We start from the raw sequence: 19,444 nt of genomic DNA on the forward strand, positions 1-19,444 counted from the left end.
CAAAACACCCATTCAAAGAAGGTGGGTTTTTTCAAGCATGTTAACATCTACTTTGCCGGGAGAGGAAAATGCAGAGTTCAGGACATGTCTACAGGCCGAATTAGGAAATTAAACCATTGGTGACTAGTTACTGAATACCATTTCATCAGATTCTCCACACTTACCAAGTATTTTCCCTAAGTCTAATCTCATGTTTCCTAAGACATTACTATTCTTCAAGTGTTTTCTTTCTGAAACCATTTTTTTAAAAAGATGACATGGAAAACATATTGTAGAATCTGCACATTCATAAACACAAGCATATTTAACCTTTATAAATTATCTCAATTATCTAGCCTTTGTTATCCAACTTTTTTAGTATATCAAGTAAGATTCTTTACTAGATTTTATCTGCCCTATTCTGCCCTAGGCTTTTTTTTTTTTCTTTTTTAGTTCTTTAATGTAAAAAAAGTATATATGTGTCGGGGTAGAGAGTGGGGGAGTGGAGTGGAGGGAGACGAGGGACAGAAAGAGATAAAGGCAAACAAGCCTCTGTCTCTCAGGTCCATTCAATGTCCAAATGGAGTGGCTTAGGCGTGGGTGAGTGGTAGGTCTTGTGAGGAGGACCTGTTGCCAGACATTGACAGCATCACTCGTCCCCTTGCTGAAGAAGCAGAAGGTGGATTTCCTGGAAGGAGGGACGGTGCTTGGTGTCTCTTCTCCAGCAGCTGAGCATCAGCTTATACACAGAGTCAGGGCAAATGGCAGGCTGGGGGAGGTAAGTCTTTGGAAAGAAAAATGAACAAAAAATGAGACTATTAAGAAGAGCGCAGAGAAAGGAAGAGCAGTTGCATCATAGTATGAGTTGCCCACTCCCCATTTTCTTGGACTTGGAAAGTGAAATGAGAGGGGTGTCTATTCTTCCTATTCATGAGAATTCTAAATCCCATCAGTCCCTTTTCCATTCCTTTTGTCTTTTCCAGTTCTCTGGAGCAGACTTTCCTGATGGGCCATCCTGTGGTCCCTACCATCATGGAAAAGATGAAACTGAAGCAAGAAGACATCTTAGACTGGAAAGCAAGTGATTAGAACACCAAACCTCTATTTATAGCCTAGCCACAATGAGATTTATTCTGATTGAGCCAACCATGGCAAAAGGGCAGAAAGTATATTAGTTGCCTCAGCTCCTTTATTGGAATAAAACCCTAGTCACTGAGATGTGGGATATATCCCTGTAGCTCCTAACCATAACCTTCTCTGTGCTCCCTCTCTCCTGTACTGGCCCAGGGAGAGAAGATTGGATTTCTTCCTTACATTATTCACCGATATTTGTACATTTACCCCCTCTACAGCCCTGCCCTGAATTCCAGCCTAGAGTTGTATTTGGCTCTACTCCCAAAGAAGCAGTTACTGACTGCTTCCACCAGCAAGATGCCACTCTACTGACTCCAGGTCATCTTCTGTTTGCCTGTAATCTGTTACTGTCATTTCCTTACCTATGTTTTTTAACACCTTGGTATACTGACATATTCCTAAAGCAAACCTAAATTTCTCAAGCTCTTTGAAACATGGGTCCAACATTTGCAGCTGGTAAATCATTAACTATTTCCATCTTGCCTTCTCCCACACCAACACCAGCTTATGTCATGCATCATAGGATCATTACGAAGCTCTATCTTTAATTTTTTGAGGAACTTCCACACTGTTTTCCACAGAGGCTGCACCAATTTACATTCCCACCAACAGGGCACGAGGGTTCCCTTTTCTCCACATCCTCACTAGCACTTGTTGTTTCTTGTCTTTTTGATAACAGCCATTCTAAAGTTGTGAGATGATATCTTATGATGGTTTTGAGCACTGATTTTTTTTAATTTAAACTTTAGTTAGTTATCCATTTGTTTATCCATTCACTCATTTATTTATTTTTGGCTGCATTGGGTCTTCGTTGCTGTGCATGGGCTTTTCTCTAGTGGCGAGCGGGGTCTACTCTTCGTTGTGGTGCGTGGGCTTCTCATTGTGGTGGCTTCTCTTGTTGCGGAGCATGGGCTCTAGGCATGCGGGCTTCAGTAGTTGTAGCTCGCGGGCTCTAGAGCACAGGCTCAGTAGTTGTGGCGCACGGGCTTAGTTGCTCCGCGGCATGTGGGATCTTCCCAGACCAGGGCATGAACTTGTGTCCCCTGCACTGGCAGGCGGATTCTTAACCATTGCACCACCAGGGAAGTCCCAATTTTTAATTATTTAATTCCATTTAGACCATGAGCTTTTAAGAAAAGTGCTATCTGAGAATTCTTTACAGTTTGTAAAAATAAATTGAAAACAAAAATGTCAAATACATTTTAAAATTATTGAAATTATTGTTATAGACTTCCAATTGAATACAAAAGATTTAAGATTTGCTTAAGCTGTGAGCCCTAAGTATAAGATTCTTTCTAGAATTTGTGCTACTGAAAAGTTTTCTTCTGCATTATATGTGCTATGTTCAACAAGTTGGTGACATTGTGCCATGTGAAAACAAATTAGATCACACATGTGTAGTCTAGAGACCATAAAATCCATCTAGCAGCTGATATAGTGTTGAGAAATTACCATCCTTAATTCTAATGTCAAACTTTTAAAATTTGAATACTGAAATTTGAATAGAATTTAAAGTAATAAAATTTTGTAAATTGTAATAAAATACAAATTTAATAAATTACGTTTAGTAAGTCCATATGTTAAATTAAATAAACTTTTATCAAAAATTTAAACTTACAGATGAGAAGCTTACTAGCATATAATGGTAATATTTGGCTTTGGTTTTGGCTTCAGTCAAATATCTGACTTTACTATTCAAATGCAAAGCAGACAGTGGACATGAAGTGGGGGGAGGGGAAGCATGCCTTTCTTGCCTGAATGTTTGATAGTTCAATTTTGCCTCGTGTAAATTTTTTTTTCCCATGTGGGATTTCAGTCACTGAATAATAAGATGAGGGAAGCTGAAAGGTTTAAAATATTCCTCCCTTTGCCTACAATTCTAGGATGTACTCAAGTTAGAATCATTATGATAATAAAATTACACTTTCTAATTGAATGCACCGCCTTTAATTGGCCACAAGAATCTAGTAGGTCAACCAGGTGGCCACGATGTGCTACTAGTCCAGGAGAAAAAACATTTTTCCTTGTTCTACTCTCTTATCTCATGCACACCGGAGTAAATCTGCCCCTTGCCAAGGTAAGAAGGCAATTACCTCATAACTGAGATAGATAATTTAGATATCCTGCTACCAAGATATCTACAGAGTATCAAGGTAAAATTCTGGGACCCCTCCTTCCTATTTTTAAGCTGCATATTGTACAATCTCTAGTCATTCCCTCATCTTTTGCTTGCTTTGAGCCATTTAAGCCACAGAGGATCTACTTTTAATCTTCAGCAAGAGCCTTCTCCCTCTCCTCAACTGTTATCATCTTCCTGCCTGAGATGCCACACTCCAAGTGTGTGCTGTAGCCAGGCCACTCTGGGGTTTCGATGCTCCCACCACCAGCGAGCTTTCAATCCCACGTCTCACAGGAACTTTAAACACTGAGTCATCCAAAGGAAACTTGTAGTATCTTAACTAGGAATTGGGGCCCTTGTAAGCTAAGAAGCCCAGCTTTTCCTGAGTCCTGAGATGCCACAGCAGCTGGGCCCAGAGGTGCCTTCCAAGAACAGCAAGGCCAGGATGTACCTGAAGGTCTCTGGACATGTAAGTCAAGAAACATTTCTAGACAGTCCAAACCAAATTTTTAACGAATGCTAATAAATCCCTTATTCACTTTTAAGCTTACGTTCTTGTTCCTATGTTTCTCAACCAGGAAGACAAACCATACAGCCTAGACCAGGAAATAGATCAAACATGAGAGATAGGATTTTATTTTCTGGTATCTCTGAGTTGGGGAGCAGCCTGAGGGGACCCCTCATGTTCTCCAATGACCAACGGGTTGACACATGGATAAAGCAGAGTGTATGGATGCCTAGGGAGGACCTTGGTCTTTCACATCACCTGGATAATTAGTGACAAAAGTTCTTGGTCTTTTACATTAGCTGGATAATTAGTGACAAACAACTATGATCCAGGTAGCCCATTTTCCAGCTCAGACCTATCCTGTTAAGTCAGAACTTTTCTTTCTCTCTCCTTCAAGAGCACCCAAGGCCACATCTCTCCACCCCGAACAGTTCTCACCTGCCTCCCTTGGTCTCGGAAGAACTCTCCAGTATTCTCGATGACCTGTTCATCTGACAGCTGGGAATAGGGCTGTTCCTGGCAAAAGGTGAAGGTCTCCCACAGAGTCACCCCGAAGGCCCACACATCACTTGCTGTGGTGAATTTGCCCTGTTTAAATAAGAAAAAGAATAATCTGTGCATAACAAGAGCTGATTAGGTTTTCATAATCTGGAGTTTTGCCACTTTTACAACCCAGGGCAAGGAATACTGGGACTGCCAAGATACTCATGGGCGATCTGGAAACAACAATAGGAAGTTGTCTCGATGCCAAGCTACAGGCCCTTTTCTCAACCTCAGGATTTCTGCTGAGGTATACTTCTCTTGGAGATGAGATCCAAGGGCTGAAAAGGATGCAGCCGTAAGCTATCTGACTCTCCCAGTGCTTGTTAGAAGGTCAAACTCTAGGATCTAGGGTAGCCTTGGAGAAATGCCCAGGGGAAAGGCAAAATTAGAATGGGAAGCAATTGTTTCTATGTGAGAGATACGGAAATCTAGTGTAAGTGCCCCAAGTAGTCCTTGTTCAATAATCGTCACAGTCTTGAAGGATAGACTAACGAGTGACAGCAATGAGATTCAGATGCAATCAGCAGGTATTAAATACTTGCATATGTTCTATTCAATAAATACAGTGCTGACATAGATGATATTATTTATCCTTATTTTTCAGATCAGAAAAGTGAGACAAGAGGTTTACTAAAATTCCCTGGTTAACGAGACCACTAATAATGGAAAAACTGAGATTTGGACCAAAACCCTCTGAATCTTGGTCTAATAATCTTTTACACCACCACACAATGCCTTTAAAGGGAGCAAAGCTTAATAATCGCATTAGAAATGAGTAAAATATGTGATTCATCTATATAGATGATAAAGATCCTTATAAGGATTTACATAAAATGGTATATATCACAGCATCATTTATAATCGAAGGAAATTGGAAAGTACTTAAATATCAAATTATAGTGACATTATTAAATTATAGGATATATCCACACAATAGAATATTATACAGCAATTAAAATCATGTTTTTGAAGAATATTTACTGCCAGTGAGAGAGAATTGTATGTGCATAGTATCATCCCAATATGTAAAATAATTATATATATAATACATATATTCAGAGAAATACATGTATAGAAAAAATCCTCAAAGGAAATACACTAAAATATTAATATTAATAGTGTTATCTTGGTGAAAGGAAGGGGATAACTATACATTTCTTATTTCAACATTAATTATGAACCCTATAAGATATGAACAAGAAACAAACATATTAATAATAAATTAACAAAACTAGATTGCTATCAGGCTTTTCTCCACAAATGACAAAAGACAAAATTACACACACACAGCATTGTAGGAAGTAAAAGTTTAGTCTAATAATTCTATAAATCAGCTACGTGGTATAAAATCAACAGTAAATTGTCCCAAATGTGCATGGTCAGAAGATATATTTCTAAGGCTCATTTGAAAAAAACGTATTCACTTGTGGTCCAGAATACCAAGAGCTGGATAAAAATTATAAAGCAAAGAATGAGGACCTTAAAAAGTAAATGGTGAAAATCATTAAAATACAAATATAGAGATCCATCTAAATAATTAATTAGAAACATGGTTATGAAATTAATACAGAAGAAAAATATTTTGTGCGGATAACAGTTCTTCAAATGACAAGATTTTAATACTCTAAATTAATTAAGATCAGTCAGTAGGTGGAAAGGGTAGAGATGAAAAAAATGGTACTAAATCTCTTCTCATTATGGGTATATTTTTAACCTTTTCCTCCAAACTTTCTACGGTTATATTTTAACCTTTTAACCTTTTCCTCCAAACTTTCTACGGTTATATTTTAACCTTTTAACCTTTTCCTCCAAACTTTCTACGGTATATATTTTCTATGTTATATTTTATCAGCAGAAACAGGCAAGTGTTAAAAATAATAATTAGTACACAAAGTAAATCATCTCAAGTCAGAGAAAATATCAAAGTCTATTTATTGTCTGCCTCCTGCTGTCTCAGGTGCACCCCTACACACTGTCTGCATCTGCCTACATGCCAGCTGCTAGGGCAGAGCTCAGAAACACAGGAAACTCACCAGCAAGATGCTCTCCCAAGACATCCAGCGGATCGGGAGTACTGCCCGGCCCTGGATTCGGTAGTAGTCACCGCTGTACAGGTTTCTGCTCATTCCGAAGTCAGCTATCTTGATGGTATAGTTCTTACCCACTAAGCAGTTTCGTGTGGCCAGATCTCGATGAACAAAATTAAGCGAGGAAAGGTACTTCATGCCAGATGCAATCTGGGTAGCCATAAACTTCAGGTTGGCATAACTGAGGAAATATAAAGGAAGAGAGAAAGTAGCCTCTGGAAAGAGGAAGCTGTGAAAGGTACACACCCTATAGTTGGTACCAACAAACTAGGGTTCCAACCTCAACATCCCTTCTCTATTCTTTATGAATCTCTTTGCTTTCCCCTAAAGGGCAGCTGCTTTATTATTCCCTGCATACTAACCTCCCCAACCATTCCAGAACAATGATGAACTTCAAGGCTCACTGCTCCCCACTTCAGATCCCAGCTTAGTCTCAAGAACACAGGGAAGAGAGAGAAGACCCGGCGTATTTACCTGACGGTGGGTACATTGCTGAAGGAAGAACTGGGGGGCTCGTGGCGGGAAAGAAACTGATTGAGATCTCCATTCTCCATGTACTCAGTGATCATGCAGAGAGGATCGTCAGTGATACACACAGCTAAGAGACGGATGATGTTTGGGTCCTTGAGCCGGGACATGATCTTTATCTCCTTAAGAAAATCATTCCTTTGGAGGACAGAGACATAGATAAACCCAGAGGTTGCCAGAGTTAGAATCAAGAGGGCAAAGAAGACACAGCAAAGTCTAGTCCTAACCATTATACTGAGTCTTGTTTCCCTTTGGACAACCTTTGAGAGAACAGAGAAATTGGTACCTGGAAACTGTCTCATTCTACTCATCCTGGAATGCGATGTGCCCTTATTCAACTATAATTTGGTGGGGGGAACATGGACCATGACATTCACATGTGCATCCCTAGTATCCAACAGAAGGCCTGCCCCATAGAAAGTGATTAATATTTGCTAAATCAAATATATGTTGCTAAAAACTAGTCTTAAAAATAAAACCTTCAACTGAAAGTCATATCTTAAGTGCACTGGGGTCTTTACCTTTTTTAAAGCCATGGAGGGACTTCCCTGGTGGCGCAGTGGTTAAGAATCTGCCTGCGAACGCAGAGGACACGGGTTCGAGCCCTGGTCCGGGAAGATCCCGCATGCCGTGGAGCAACTAAGCCTGTGCGCCACAACTACTGAGCCTGCGTTCTAGAGCCTGCAAGCCACAACTACTGAGCCTGTGTGACACAACTACTGAAGCCTGCGCTCTAGGGCCCGTGCTCCACAACAAGAGAAGCCACCACCACAAGAAGCACGCTCACTGCAGCGAAGAGTAGCCCCTGCTCACCGCAACTAGAGAAAGCCCACGTGCAGCAACAAAGACCCAATGCAGCACCCCCCAAAAGAGAAAAACAAACAAAACGCCGTGGAGTCACTCTATAAGTAAAGTGAAGGCACTTTTTATAAAGTGAATAACCACCCTCTGGTTTAATCTGATAATTTTTTTATTTTCTCATACTGGTTTCTTTTAATGCAGGGTGCACCAGCAGTCAGTCACAACACATATTTAGTAGCCTGTCCAAAACAGCTGTTTAAAGTTCACGGTGGTAATGCAGCGTCATTTCAAAAGAAGTACTCACTTGGCCGAAACTAATAACTGTTTGAATAGATGGTGACAACCACCCTTGAGTCACAAAGTGGGCTATAACCTTCCAAGTAGCAATATTTGGGTTAGTGAGACCGCTAGCCCACATTCTCAAAACTATTGAAGCAGACCTGTTATAAGTCTCCTGTGAGCTTCCTAGGAATCCCGGACTGGAAGTCATACTATGTCAATATAAAATCCTTGAAATCAGTGTGGTCCTGATACAACACCTCTCCTCTTTCATTACCCCTTCAATCTCAAACCCAGCGGGGGGTCCATGGCTTGGGAGCGCTCAGAGCCTAAGCCATCCATCACTGCTAAATTGGAGTGGGCACAGGTGGGACACCAAACGTCACCAAAAAAAACAATGGGCAAAGGCTGTGTCACATCCCATAGTTTTTTTCTTTCATATTGCCACCTTCTCCAATCACGTGCTAAGATTAATACCAGGAATATTCTATCTCTCTATGGGACCCAGAGGATGTCCCTTTTCACTCATACTAGTATCCTTAAATTGAAATTCTTGCAGTTAAAATTCCAAAACCTCCACAGTTCTGTTCCCTTGCCTTTCTTTCTTCTTCATGCCATATCCTTTCAATTGCAAGACTTTTAATAAAACCCTAACACCATTTTTGGAATTTATGATAATTTAAGGAATAGGGATCATAAACTTTCTCTAAATTTGAATATCAGTGAGACACATCAAGCCAACACAAATGGGGAAATACATATGTTACCCAGATGTGCAGATTTCTCTGAGACACATACAACCAGCTTTCAACCAGCATGCCTCTCTGGGTGAGGATTAACTCACCATTACTGTAATGGAAAGGCTGTCAGACAACGGAGTGTGGCTGGAAACTGCAATTTATGTAGTAAAGGATCCAAGAGATTATTAGCCAGTTTGGAAAACTGCTAAAGGACTGTGGATCCTTTTGCTTTGAGGTCCATGGATACTTTTCCAAGTAGAGGTAGCTTCTCATTTGGGGGGTTGCTGGACATAGAAGAAAAGGAGCATAAAAGAGAAAAAAGAGGATGAGAAAGTAAATAGAGATGTGGGGGAAAAAAGGAGAATGGGAGAAACTTAGCAAGAAAGATGTGTGTGATTGTGAAAAGTCTGCAAGGGGAGGTAATGACACTCAGGCGTGTGTCTGTGTATAATGATTGAAGAGGTACGTATTCAGTCTTTAGTGTATGTTGGGGTGTACAGTGCTGTGCAAAGGGGGTTAGGAAGTAAATGTGTAGCATATCCAACAGAAAATGTACATTTGTTTTTGAGAGAGATGAGAATGAAGCTGAAGGCTACTGAGCCATCAGAAAAATAAAGCACAACAATGGAAATGTGAGGTAGCTCACAGACCTTCCCATCTCAAAAGAAACAAATTGCTCAGAAGTTTCCAGGAGGGTTCCTGATCCTGAAGATGAAACACATAAAGGAAAATTTAAAATGCAGACCACAGACCTGGCATTCTTGTTGGCATCTGCTCGGAGCATTTTCACGGCCACCAGGACAGGCTGGTTGGCACTGACATCTAGGGCAAAATCTTTGTCTTTGAATTTTTCCATTCCCTCCACTTCACAGAGATGAACCTAGACAAAAGTCATCTAGTCTCAGCATCATCATTTCTCCTGAAGATGTCTCAGTACTCTTGCTGGGCATTTCCTGGAGATAAACTAACTCTTACAACTCAGGCAAAATAATCAAAAAGACCGGTAAGAAGATACGTGCAACACATCTTTGACTCAAATAACTGATTTAAGAAAATGGTAAGGTACCCGGCTAATGTGATATGTTACTGCTTTATAAAAGAAATACATTGACTGGAACATTAAATATGTGGATGAATCTATAACATGGTATTTTATTAAAGCGTAGCCCACTATAAAATGTCATTCGGTATAAATACTTGAACTTTGATTCGAGGAAGCTTAGTTACGGGATCGTGCAAAACATAAGGCAATTTCTTCTCTAAGGTAAGCCCTTAGAACGGGATTAGCATTATCAGGAACCTCTAGGCATTACTAACTGTATAACAAGCCTGTGTTTTCAACCCAGGAGACAGAATGAGTGTATATAACACCACAAACAGATGCCGTGGACCCTTCTACCTCCACCACCACCAAACCTAACCAAGGTTAAAGCAGGCCACACATGCTGGAAACCAATAACATATTCTTATGAAACCAAATTACATTTGGAATTTAGATGGTGGTGTTGAAGAGCTTCTGTTGTCACTTAAATCATTGCTTTGAATTCTCAGAAGGCTCATGTGACTGATGTAAGAGTGAAAAGTCAAATATTACATGCATCACTCTGAGGGCAATTGAGAAGTGTGTTCCTCCTTATCTTGGTTAGTGATTCATTCCCTAGTGGCTGGTTCTGGGACCAAAGGCAGGGGCGAGGTTGTTTTCTGACCATTTTACATGTAACTCCAATTAAAAGGGAAAAAACAAAGTGGCTATCCAATAGCAGGATGTTCTTGGACAGTTTATAAAAGATGATCACATCTTATGGGTCCCCACCCTCTGTAACCTGTTGTAAAAATTGTTGAAAATATTGAATGTTTTTCAGAATATCTAAGTCTAGTGACTTTCCTGCTTTAAAAACTCTTGTATAGAAATCAGAATTCCCAGGATTTCCACAGCTGTTTGACAAAGATGAGGCTGACCAATACTAGTCTTCTAGAGAACAATGCAAGGAGAGACAAGTGGAGGAGACATTTGGTGTGAATCCACTTTGGATGGGACAGTTTGCTCTACTGACCATTTTTATTCAACCACTTCCTTTGAACGACCAAGGACTGGAGGCCCCACTCAAAGAATCAGCTCACCTCCCCAAACTGGCCTTCTCCCAGCTTCTCCTTGAAAGTTAAGAGTTTCCTGGGGAACTCTTCCACAGCCACATCTTTCCCCGAGAGCAGGTCCATGGTAATGGCAGGCACGGAGTAGGTGTTGCCTCCAGTCACCCCCTGGAGGTTCACAATGTCAGCTTCTGCATAGTGGGGCACACCCTCAGGCCCACTGGGCTGGACTGGCTTCACAATGCCACTGCAGCCTGCAAAGACAAGGACAATGAGTCTCGTTCCAAGGGGCCTCTTTGGAGATATCTTCAAGAAAGGAAATATGAGAGGAGAGCGAAAACATGCCCCCAAGACAGCCTAACCTACGCCATGACATTCTTACTTGGAGAATGGTTCCTCTGGAGATTCTTTCTTGTGGCCTCCAGAATGTAGGCACCATTTTATCTCTTATCCTCTCCTCATAACTACGTGATCATTAATAACCTCCTTGGTTAATCTTGTGGAATTGTAGTGAAGCTCCAGGAAGGCTCGCTATACTAGTTAGGGTAGGGGTATTAAAGTTTTAGGATTTAATGGCATATTTCCTTAATTTTAAGATATAATCACTAATTTTAATCATCTATTTCAGGGATTAAAAACTGTGATTAAATTTATATGATCTAGCTTAAGACACATCCTAACTTAAAAAATATTAAAATATGAGGGGGGATGTTTTAGACTTCAGAAAGTAGGTAGATCACTTTGGTTCGGCCTAGGAAATAAATTACATCCCGATTCTTGCTGTCTCTGTAAAATTCCCATAGTTCAATACGCCCCTTCAATGTTTGCTATCCACTGAGTGGTAAATACACATTAGCTTCCTTTCTTCCTTTGGAAGGACTCCCTTGAAAAGCCTCTGCTCTCATGGTTAGTCCTGCTACTTCTCCAATCAGCTCTCCCCTGAACACCATCAGTCCTCTTCCACTGACTGGGGTCACTCCTTGGATGCTGACATTATGGACAGAAAAGCTGCTCTGAGCCTCAGTGATGACCCCAGCATCCCCTCTGATGTCACTCTGCAGCTCTTTTTAAAAGACACTGGAATGTGAATCAATTGGCACCATTTTACCAAAGCAACGCTTTATTGAGAAAAGACAAGAAATATTTGCTCTCATAATAAAATCTTGTATTAGTCAAGTAAATTTTCACCAAAGAGAAATGAACAAAAGTTAAATAACTCAATTATCTAGGTGACTAAAACCTGGGAATTCTAGGATCTCTTTAGCTTCGTTGTTTTTTCTCCAACTGAAATTCTAGTCCTGAATTTACCCCTATTGGTGTTTGATGTTGGGTGAGTACCTTATCTGGGCCTTCTCACTTTCCTACTATGAAAAATGAGAAGGTTGGACTAGTTGGACTGTTCAGGTTCTTCTGGTGTTAATGCCTTAATAATGCATTTTATTTATTTTTCTTCTTCTGATAGTGGGTCCCTCCAAACATCTGCTACGCGCGGTAGCAAAGGAGAGATGTCCAGATTCAATTAGGAGCAGCAGTAGACCAAATCTAGAAAGACAGTGTGGACTCCCCAGGAGAAGGTGGACTTCTCTCGGCTAAAATTAGACTTGGTTGAGTAGGAGCAATAGTGTCACACCTTCATAAATCTTGTCCCTCAATTTTCTGCTCACTGTTTCATCCTCACCTGATTCTTCCTCCCCTGGAGCAAATTCTGGGAGTTTCCGTATCAGCCTGGATGGCTCCTGGTAGTCAGGGCGAAGGGGAAAGATGCGATCGTAAGTGGAGTTGGACTCCTGCTCGCTTGGCGATGAGGAGCGGTTATTGTTGAACATGCTGGACTCGCTTGGCAGGGAAAGGCTGACTGTCATTTCATCATCCAGCATCCTCCGGGAAGCCTGAAAGAGAAGGACAGGGGAGAAAGGCATGTTGACACAAAAGGGATCATCACTCCCTCCTCTTCTTAAACCCAGCTCTTCCACTCAGATGAAATAACTTTTTAATACTCAAACTCCAGAAGCAATGCAAGTGATAGGGGTTCAGTCTGGTTCCACAAATGCCTGTGTTGTAGAAACTCAGAATCATCTTTCATTTCTTCAAGGCAGAATTTGACTTCCAAATTTCTGCACTGCCAACATTAATTAACTTCCATTGAAACACTTACAAGCATTATTCACGTGACACCATTAGAACCTATCAGTAGCCAATCAAAGAGTTTCTCAGTCTTAGAGTTTTCAATGTTCTGTTAAATAATGGGTTTTCCTGACACCACTCACCTGATTGATTTTGTGTAGGCATAAATTAAAATGCTTATTAATGCAACAAATGTGCTGTAACATGATGAATCTGTAGTTCACCTGACCACTCTGTCATTGTAGATTAGGGTAATACCCCCTTGACCCTGCATTTTTACTAACCAAAAATAAAATGGCTACAAAATAAGAAAGGAAAGCCCTAGGTGCTAGGGATACTAACATGAGTTATACCTAACACAGGAATAAGAAGAATAAAACAGCTAATTGTTCCATCATTCTATTTAATATGACCTGCCTGCTCCTTCAAAAGGAAAATCTCATAATCTAAGTATAGGTGACTATTTGGATTTAAACACATGAAACGTTCTACTCCAACAAACACACTTTGGGTGCTCAGTGGAGAAACTTAGATGTCTGCTCCATACCCTAGACTGAGTTCCCTTGTTGCAGTAATATCCTCAATACTGAGCATGGAGCCCAGCACATAGTAGGTACTCAATAAATATCGGTTGACTCTCTCAAAGAGAGAATTCTGAGGACACCACTGTAAGTCTCCTGCAGATAATGCTACAGCATAAGGCTATTTTGAGCAATGTATTTGGAATACATAGGTATGCTTAAGGGTCTTCTACAAAAAAATTCTTTCCCCCAGAAGAAATCCTATGTCATTCCAGGGCATCCTGAGTTATCTTACTCAGGATGTACAGGGACAGAAAGAATTTCTTGAAGGACCAAGTTAAACATTCAAGGGCAAAATTTTTGTTCTCCCTTTTACCTGGAGAGTCTCCAATCCAAAATTCTTCTCCCAGCCCATGAATATATGCCAGTGGGACTCAGAAGAAAGACTCAAAGAGTGGTAAATTCTGGCTCAAATAAAGAGAAAAATAGCTCACAGAGAAGAGAACACAGACTCTCCCCCCTCAACTAAAATGCAGTCATAACGGACTGTTCGGTAAGAACACAGCTTCAAGCTGTCCAATGAACCGTCAGACCATCAACTGCTACCACCACCACTCTCTGCTACCCCGCATCCTGGAATTTAGATACCACGTGTGTTCTAGCATTCTAAAAGACAAAAGGTTTTGCTGTTGCCTCATCATGCCAGTGGGTGAGCTCTCTGTGGATTCTGCCTTTCAGCCTTCAGTCACTATTTATGGATTGAAACCTTTAATTTAATTTTTAGACTAATGTTAGAAGTCTCTGTGGGAAGCAAAGAGATCCTCTCTTCTGTGAAATATTCCTGCCTAAAGTCCTTAAAATAAACCTCAATCATCTCAGAACTTGAATGTGTAACACATCAGAAGGAATTGCATGCTACTCGTCTGGGTCATTCCCCTCACTTTTCTGATTTCAGCCCCTTCCTCTTGTCCTACCCACAAAGAGTTCAGAAGGTTCCAGTCCATTCTCACAGTGCCCTTTCCCTTTGTCTGGTATGTACTCTACGTAGGCGCTGGTCTCCTCTGAGATCCCATCCCCAAATATTTAGGCTATAAACACAATCAGCCTATTCCCTCCCTCCTGTTCCCTGCCCTCGATGGGCACCTCAAAGCCTCACAGCCCAGAGTATCTATGATCTCTCACAGTCCACATCCATTTGAGCTCACTGACCAGGGACAATGTCCATGACTAAAGGTAGAAACACTTTATCATCAGCCAACCCCAAGAGTATCACACATTTAGCAGCAGTGCCCAGAATTGCTATCTGGTCTAAGACACCAAGAAAAGTCGTAGATATTCCATCCGTGGTGAAAGGTATATATTTTAGAAGAAAAGAAGTCAACAAATTTCAAGACTGACAATTAGAACAAGCATAGAAAGCAGGATATTAACTGTATGACCTTGAGCACATCACATTTTCTCATCAGCAAAACAGTTAAATATAACTACTCTGCCCAACTCACAATTATTCAGTGAGGCTCAAGTAAAATCAAGGAAAAAGTCTTTGCAGACTGTAAAGTGTTAGACAAATGTAATAGAAAGTATATAGATCATTTGGCCTAGACTAAAAGAATCTGAGGAGGCACTCAGAAGGATGCATAACCATTACTTTCTTTTTTGGGGGCCGTACCACGTGGCATGCAGGATCTTAGTTCCCCAACAAGGGGGGAAGCATGTGCCCCCTGCAGTGGAAGCACAGAGTCCTAACCACTGGACTGGCAGGTTCTCCCCAACCATAACTTGCAAGTACAAAAAGAAGTAGGAATAGAACTGTGAGAAACTTGGCTTGGATATTAATGAAGCAGCACAGGAAAGGATGGAGCAGCTTCCTACCCCGTGATCGTCCTGCACTTCCTCACCTTCTCCAGCATTTTCTGCCAGAACTGCCTCCAGAGGATGATGACAATGATAGCCAGGAGGATGAAGATTATGGCCACTAAGCAGCCAATCAGGATTCGAGTGTTGCTGTCATCAACTTTAAGCATTGGATCTGTAACCAGGAAAAGAAGGACGAAGAATATTATCATCTCAAGGGGCAAGGAAGAGCATAAGGGCTTGGACTAGAGATAAGAAGGCAGAACCTATTCCTTCAGGATAATTCCACAAGATGCCACTTAACACTTGGTCTTGCTACTCTTGTATTCCTGTGCTCTTATATCCTACAGCCCTCCGCCATGGGACAGTAGCTTCCTCTTCCTCATGTATTAGACTGGATAATGGAGAGGTTTTCCATTCCTCCCAAAATTTTGCTCCCTTTATACCATGGCCCCTAATCACACCTCATGAAAAACAGGTGAAGAATCAGTTTCACTCTGCATTGAGACATGCCAAGGCAGCTGAGAGTCCTCTTTGGAGACACTTGATCACGTGTTTCTCAGATCGCTGACTTATACAGCCAGTGACTGTTTTGAAGCAATGCATACACTTTTCCATATTTCTCTCCAATTGGAGAGACTAGCTTTTTGTTCCATTCATTCATTGAGATCCCTACAATGGGTCTCACCTAGAAATATCCCTTTCCCTGTTTTGGCTCCAAGCTTCCCAAACTTCTAAGAAGCAGTTGGAACAGCTCCAGACTCTGCCTCAGCAGAAGAATCACACGGACCAGCAGGGAAGAGAGTGAGGTTGGGCCCTTAACTTTGGAGGTGGTCTGTCCTATCTTTCCAGAGGTACTCTTCATTGAAAGCCACCTGGTATCAAGCCTGCTACACAGTCAAGCCTTTGCAAATCTCCACCCTTCTTCATCCTCCAGGAGGTCCCTTCAACTTAATTTTTATAACCAAGAAGCATACATACCATAGGTTGTGGGTGCCACAGGCGATGTGGGAAGGGCTCCAGAGTTGTTGTACATAGCAGCATCTGTCACAAAACAAGGGTGAGTCAGAGCTGGGAAGAAGACAGCTCGGTAGTGGTTTTTCTGAAGGCAGGTTGTAAGCTAGCACTTTGTGAAATCGACTTACTGGGTTGCTACAAGCCTTTCTTAGAAATTAAATCATATAATATATTAAGTAAAAAATATTGCCATTCATCTAAATAGTAAGGGTAACTTTTCTTTTGTAAAAATTTTGTTTCAATTATTACCTACTAAGTGTCATGGTACAAAAAAGTTAAAGAGAGTTATCAGAGGGCTGTGACCACACATTATCATGAATCATGCATAGGAAGTGAGATCCAAATTCAACAAAATGTAGAGAGAATACAATGGGTAAGTAGACATAGGACAGACATAGGGTTCAGATGCGCTTTCCCTTCAAGGAAATTACGGTGTTTTACAAAAGAGTTTTCACTATGCCTCATAGTCCTAGCTCTTTAATTTATAAATTAAGCCTTCTTCCTTAGAAATAAATTAGAGTATCCTTTACAGTGTTGTTGAAGCTTCTAGGACTAGCTCCCAAAAGTGTATTTGACAGATTGATGTTGGTAACTAATTTTTCCCTCTGACTTGTCTAATCAAGGGGGTCAAGAATTAGAATATGCAAAGACTATCAGTAATAATAAATAATAATTAGTCAGCAATAATAAGTTATTGGAGTATTTGTTACAGTAGCCCACCCTACCCCAAATAATATACTCCTGCCTAAGTCTGATTTGGATTTACTTCTTCTTTGGCTCCGTAGTACCCAGTGCCTATATCATTTAGTACATACCACAGTGTTTCATATTTTAAGTTTACTCATCCATTTTCTATGAAACATTGGGCACCTTTAGGTCAAGGACATTGTCTTGTTTGTCATTGTAACCTAATAAATAAGACAGTGCATGGTATATAGTAGATGCTCAATAATGTTTTATGCATGAATGCACACATGTTCATTGTAAGTAGTATATGGTATAAAGAGGAAGTAACAGTGAAGGAGATATACAAGGAACAATCAGGTAAGTGCTGTAAAGTCAGACCCTTAAGACTGAGATTCAAGACAGTGTCTAAAAGGACTCTGGTCAGCAGAATAAAAAAGAAGAGATTCTCAGGAAGAAACTGTATTGAATTAAGTAATTATATTCCTCTTTGAGATGTACCATCGACCCTTGAACAACGTGCAGGTTAGGGGCACTGAGTACTCTGCGCAGTGGAAAATCTGCATATAACTTAAAATCAGCCCTCCATATACATGGTTCTTCCATATCCGAGGTTCTGCATCCATGGATTCAACCAACTGTGGATTGTGTAGTACTGTAATATTTACTATGGAAAAAAATCCATATATAGATAGACCCGTGCAGTTCAAACCCATGTTGTTCACGGGTCAACTGTACATATATGATACTTAGTGACTTCTATTTTGATTAAGAGATGGATGCTTCTCTAAGGCAGGTAAAGAATCCTGTCATAAAATTTAAATCCTCAGAGAGGGAACTTCCCTGGGGCACAGCGGATAAGACTCCGCACTCCCAATGCAGGGGGCCTGGGTTCGATCCCTGGTCAGGGAACTAGATCCTGCATGCATGCTGCAACTAAGAGTTCGCATGCCGCAACTAAGGAACACATGTACTGCAACCAAGGAGCTGGCGAGCCACCACTAAGAAGCCTGCAAGCTGCAACTAAGGAGCCCGCCTGCTGCAACTAAGACCCAGCGCAACCAAATAAGTAAATTTTTAAAAAATCCTTTTTTTAAACACACCTCTAAAAATGTGTCCTCTTTAATGTTAGTGAGGATGAAAACCAAAATAAAATCTACTAGATACCGCTGAAGGTTGCTAGAGCATTGACTCATTACTCTGTAAATTGATGAAAAAATTAATTATGTATGCTGCCCTTCCAACATGAACTGTATTTCAGGGTTAACAAGCATATGGGGAATAGTTCTCCTATTCAGAAGAAACTCAGATAATAAATGCAGAAGGAATAAAAGAATTAGAAAATCACCATTTAGCAACTCCTAATGAAATAATTTAAGCACTGGTCATCAATGGAGGATAAAACCTAAGGAGAAAGTTCATTGGGAACTTTTCAATGAAAGGATAACCACCTGAGCCCAGAGATCAATCTTAGCATCACTAAAAGTAAGAGATTCCAACATAACATCCCCATGACGAGGTTCAGCATAGAGTACACAGCACTATCCATGAAAAATCCTTGGCAAAAATGAATATTGAATTTGAATCAAGTTCACCTGTAGATATAACCACCAGTCTACAGGATGACAGAGGAGAGAAGCCCCAGTAAAATTACACCACAGAAAGTAATCAGCAAAACCAGAATGGAATTTTTTTTAAAAACTGTTTTAGGTTAAAAGAGATACCACCTAGTAATATAATAAAGGAAATACACCAAAAGCGGCTAATTAGTTGGATCCTAATTCAATCAAGCCAACTGTAGTAAGACACTATTAGACAATCAGGGATACTTGAATGTGGACTGGCTATTATATTAAGGAATTAGTTACTAATAAATTTGTTGGATGTAATAATGGCATTATTATGAAGGTAATGTTATTTTCTCAGGTGTATTCTAAAATTTTAGTAGTGAAATCAAATAATGTCTCAGATTTGCTTCAAAATACTATACCAAAAAAGGAGGAATAAAGGAAACAAGCATGACAAAAAAACATCAGTGGTTAGTAAAGCTAGGTGATGGATGGGGGTTCATTGTTCTCTTTACTTTTATTTAGACATCTTCATTTAAATATTTTAATAATGTTTAGGTGTGCTTCCCCTTAACTGGCTTGATTTACATAAAGGTTTTAACACATTGTACTCATTTTCTTTAATCCTTTATCTTACATCTCTTTTAGACAAATGTATGTGAGAGCCAAGTAAACATTCTGTCCACTTCTACATCCTCATCCCTACCCTTCCACAACTACACTAGTCGCAGAAAACAGTCCCTCTATCTACCCATGAGAAGCCACCTGTACAACCGTCCTCCTTTCAGACACCCGCCAGTGAGAAACTCTGGACACCGCCCTCCTCCTTCACCACCCTGCTCCCAGTTCCCTAAGGGGCCCCCGAGC

At 40.6% G+C, this 19,444-nt stretch overlaps 1 protein-coding gene across 1 annotated transcript in view; it reads right to left on the minus strand.

Annotated features, from left to right (window-relative positions):
• Positions 1-405: 405 nt before the first annotated feature.
• DDR2 (discoidin domain receptor tyrosine kinase 2) overlaps positions 406-19,444 on the minus strand; it is a 31,493-nt gene continuing 12,454 nt past the window's right edge. The window contains exons 7-15 of the mRNA XM_029229975.1: positions 16,290-16,352; positions 15,353-15,483; positions 12,488-12,698; positions 10,840-11,063; positions 9,471-9,598; positions 6,845-7,036; positions 6,317-6,551; positions 4,179-4,328; positions 406-763 (exon numbers count right to left, since the gene is read on the minus strand). Coding sequence (XP_029085808.1) covers positions 629-763; positions 4,179-4,328; positions 6,317-6,551; positions 6,845-7,036; positions 9,471-9,598; positions 10,840-11,063; positions 12,488-12,698; positions 15,353-15,483; positions 16,290-16,352 — 1,469 coding nt within the window. The 3' untranslated portion in view covers positions 406-628. The remainder of the gene's footprint in view (positions 764-4,178; positions 4,329-6,316; positions 6,552-6,844; positions 7,037-9,470; positions 9,599-10,839; positions 11,064-12,487; positions 12,699-15,352; positions 15,484-16,289; positions 16,353-19,444) is intronic.

Source organism: Monodon monoceros, unplaced genomic scaffold (assembly GCF_005190385.1).
Source record: "Monodon monoceros isolate NGI ecotype Baffin Bay Population unplaced genomic scaffold, NGI_Narwhal_1 Super_Scaffold_18, whole genome shotgun sequence".
NCBI lineage: Eukaryota > Metazoa > Chordata > Mammalia > Artiodactyla > Monodontidae > Monodon > Monodon monoceros.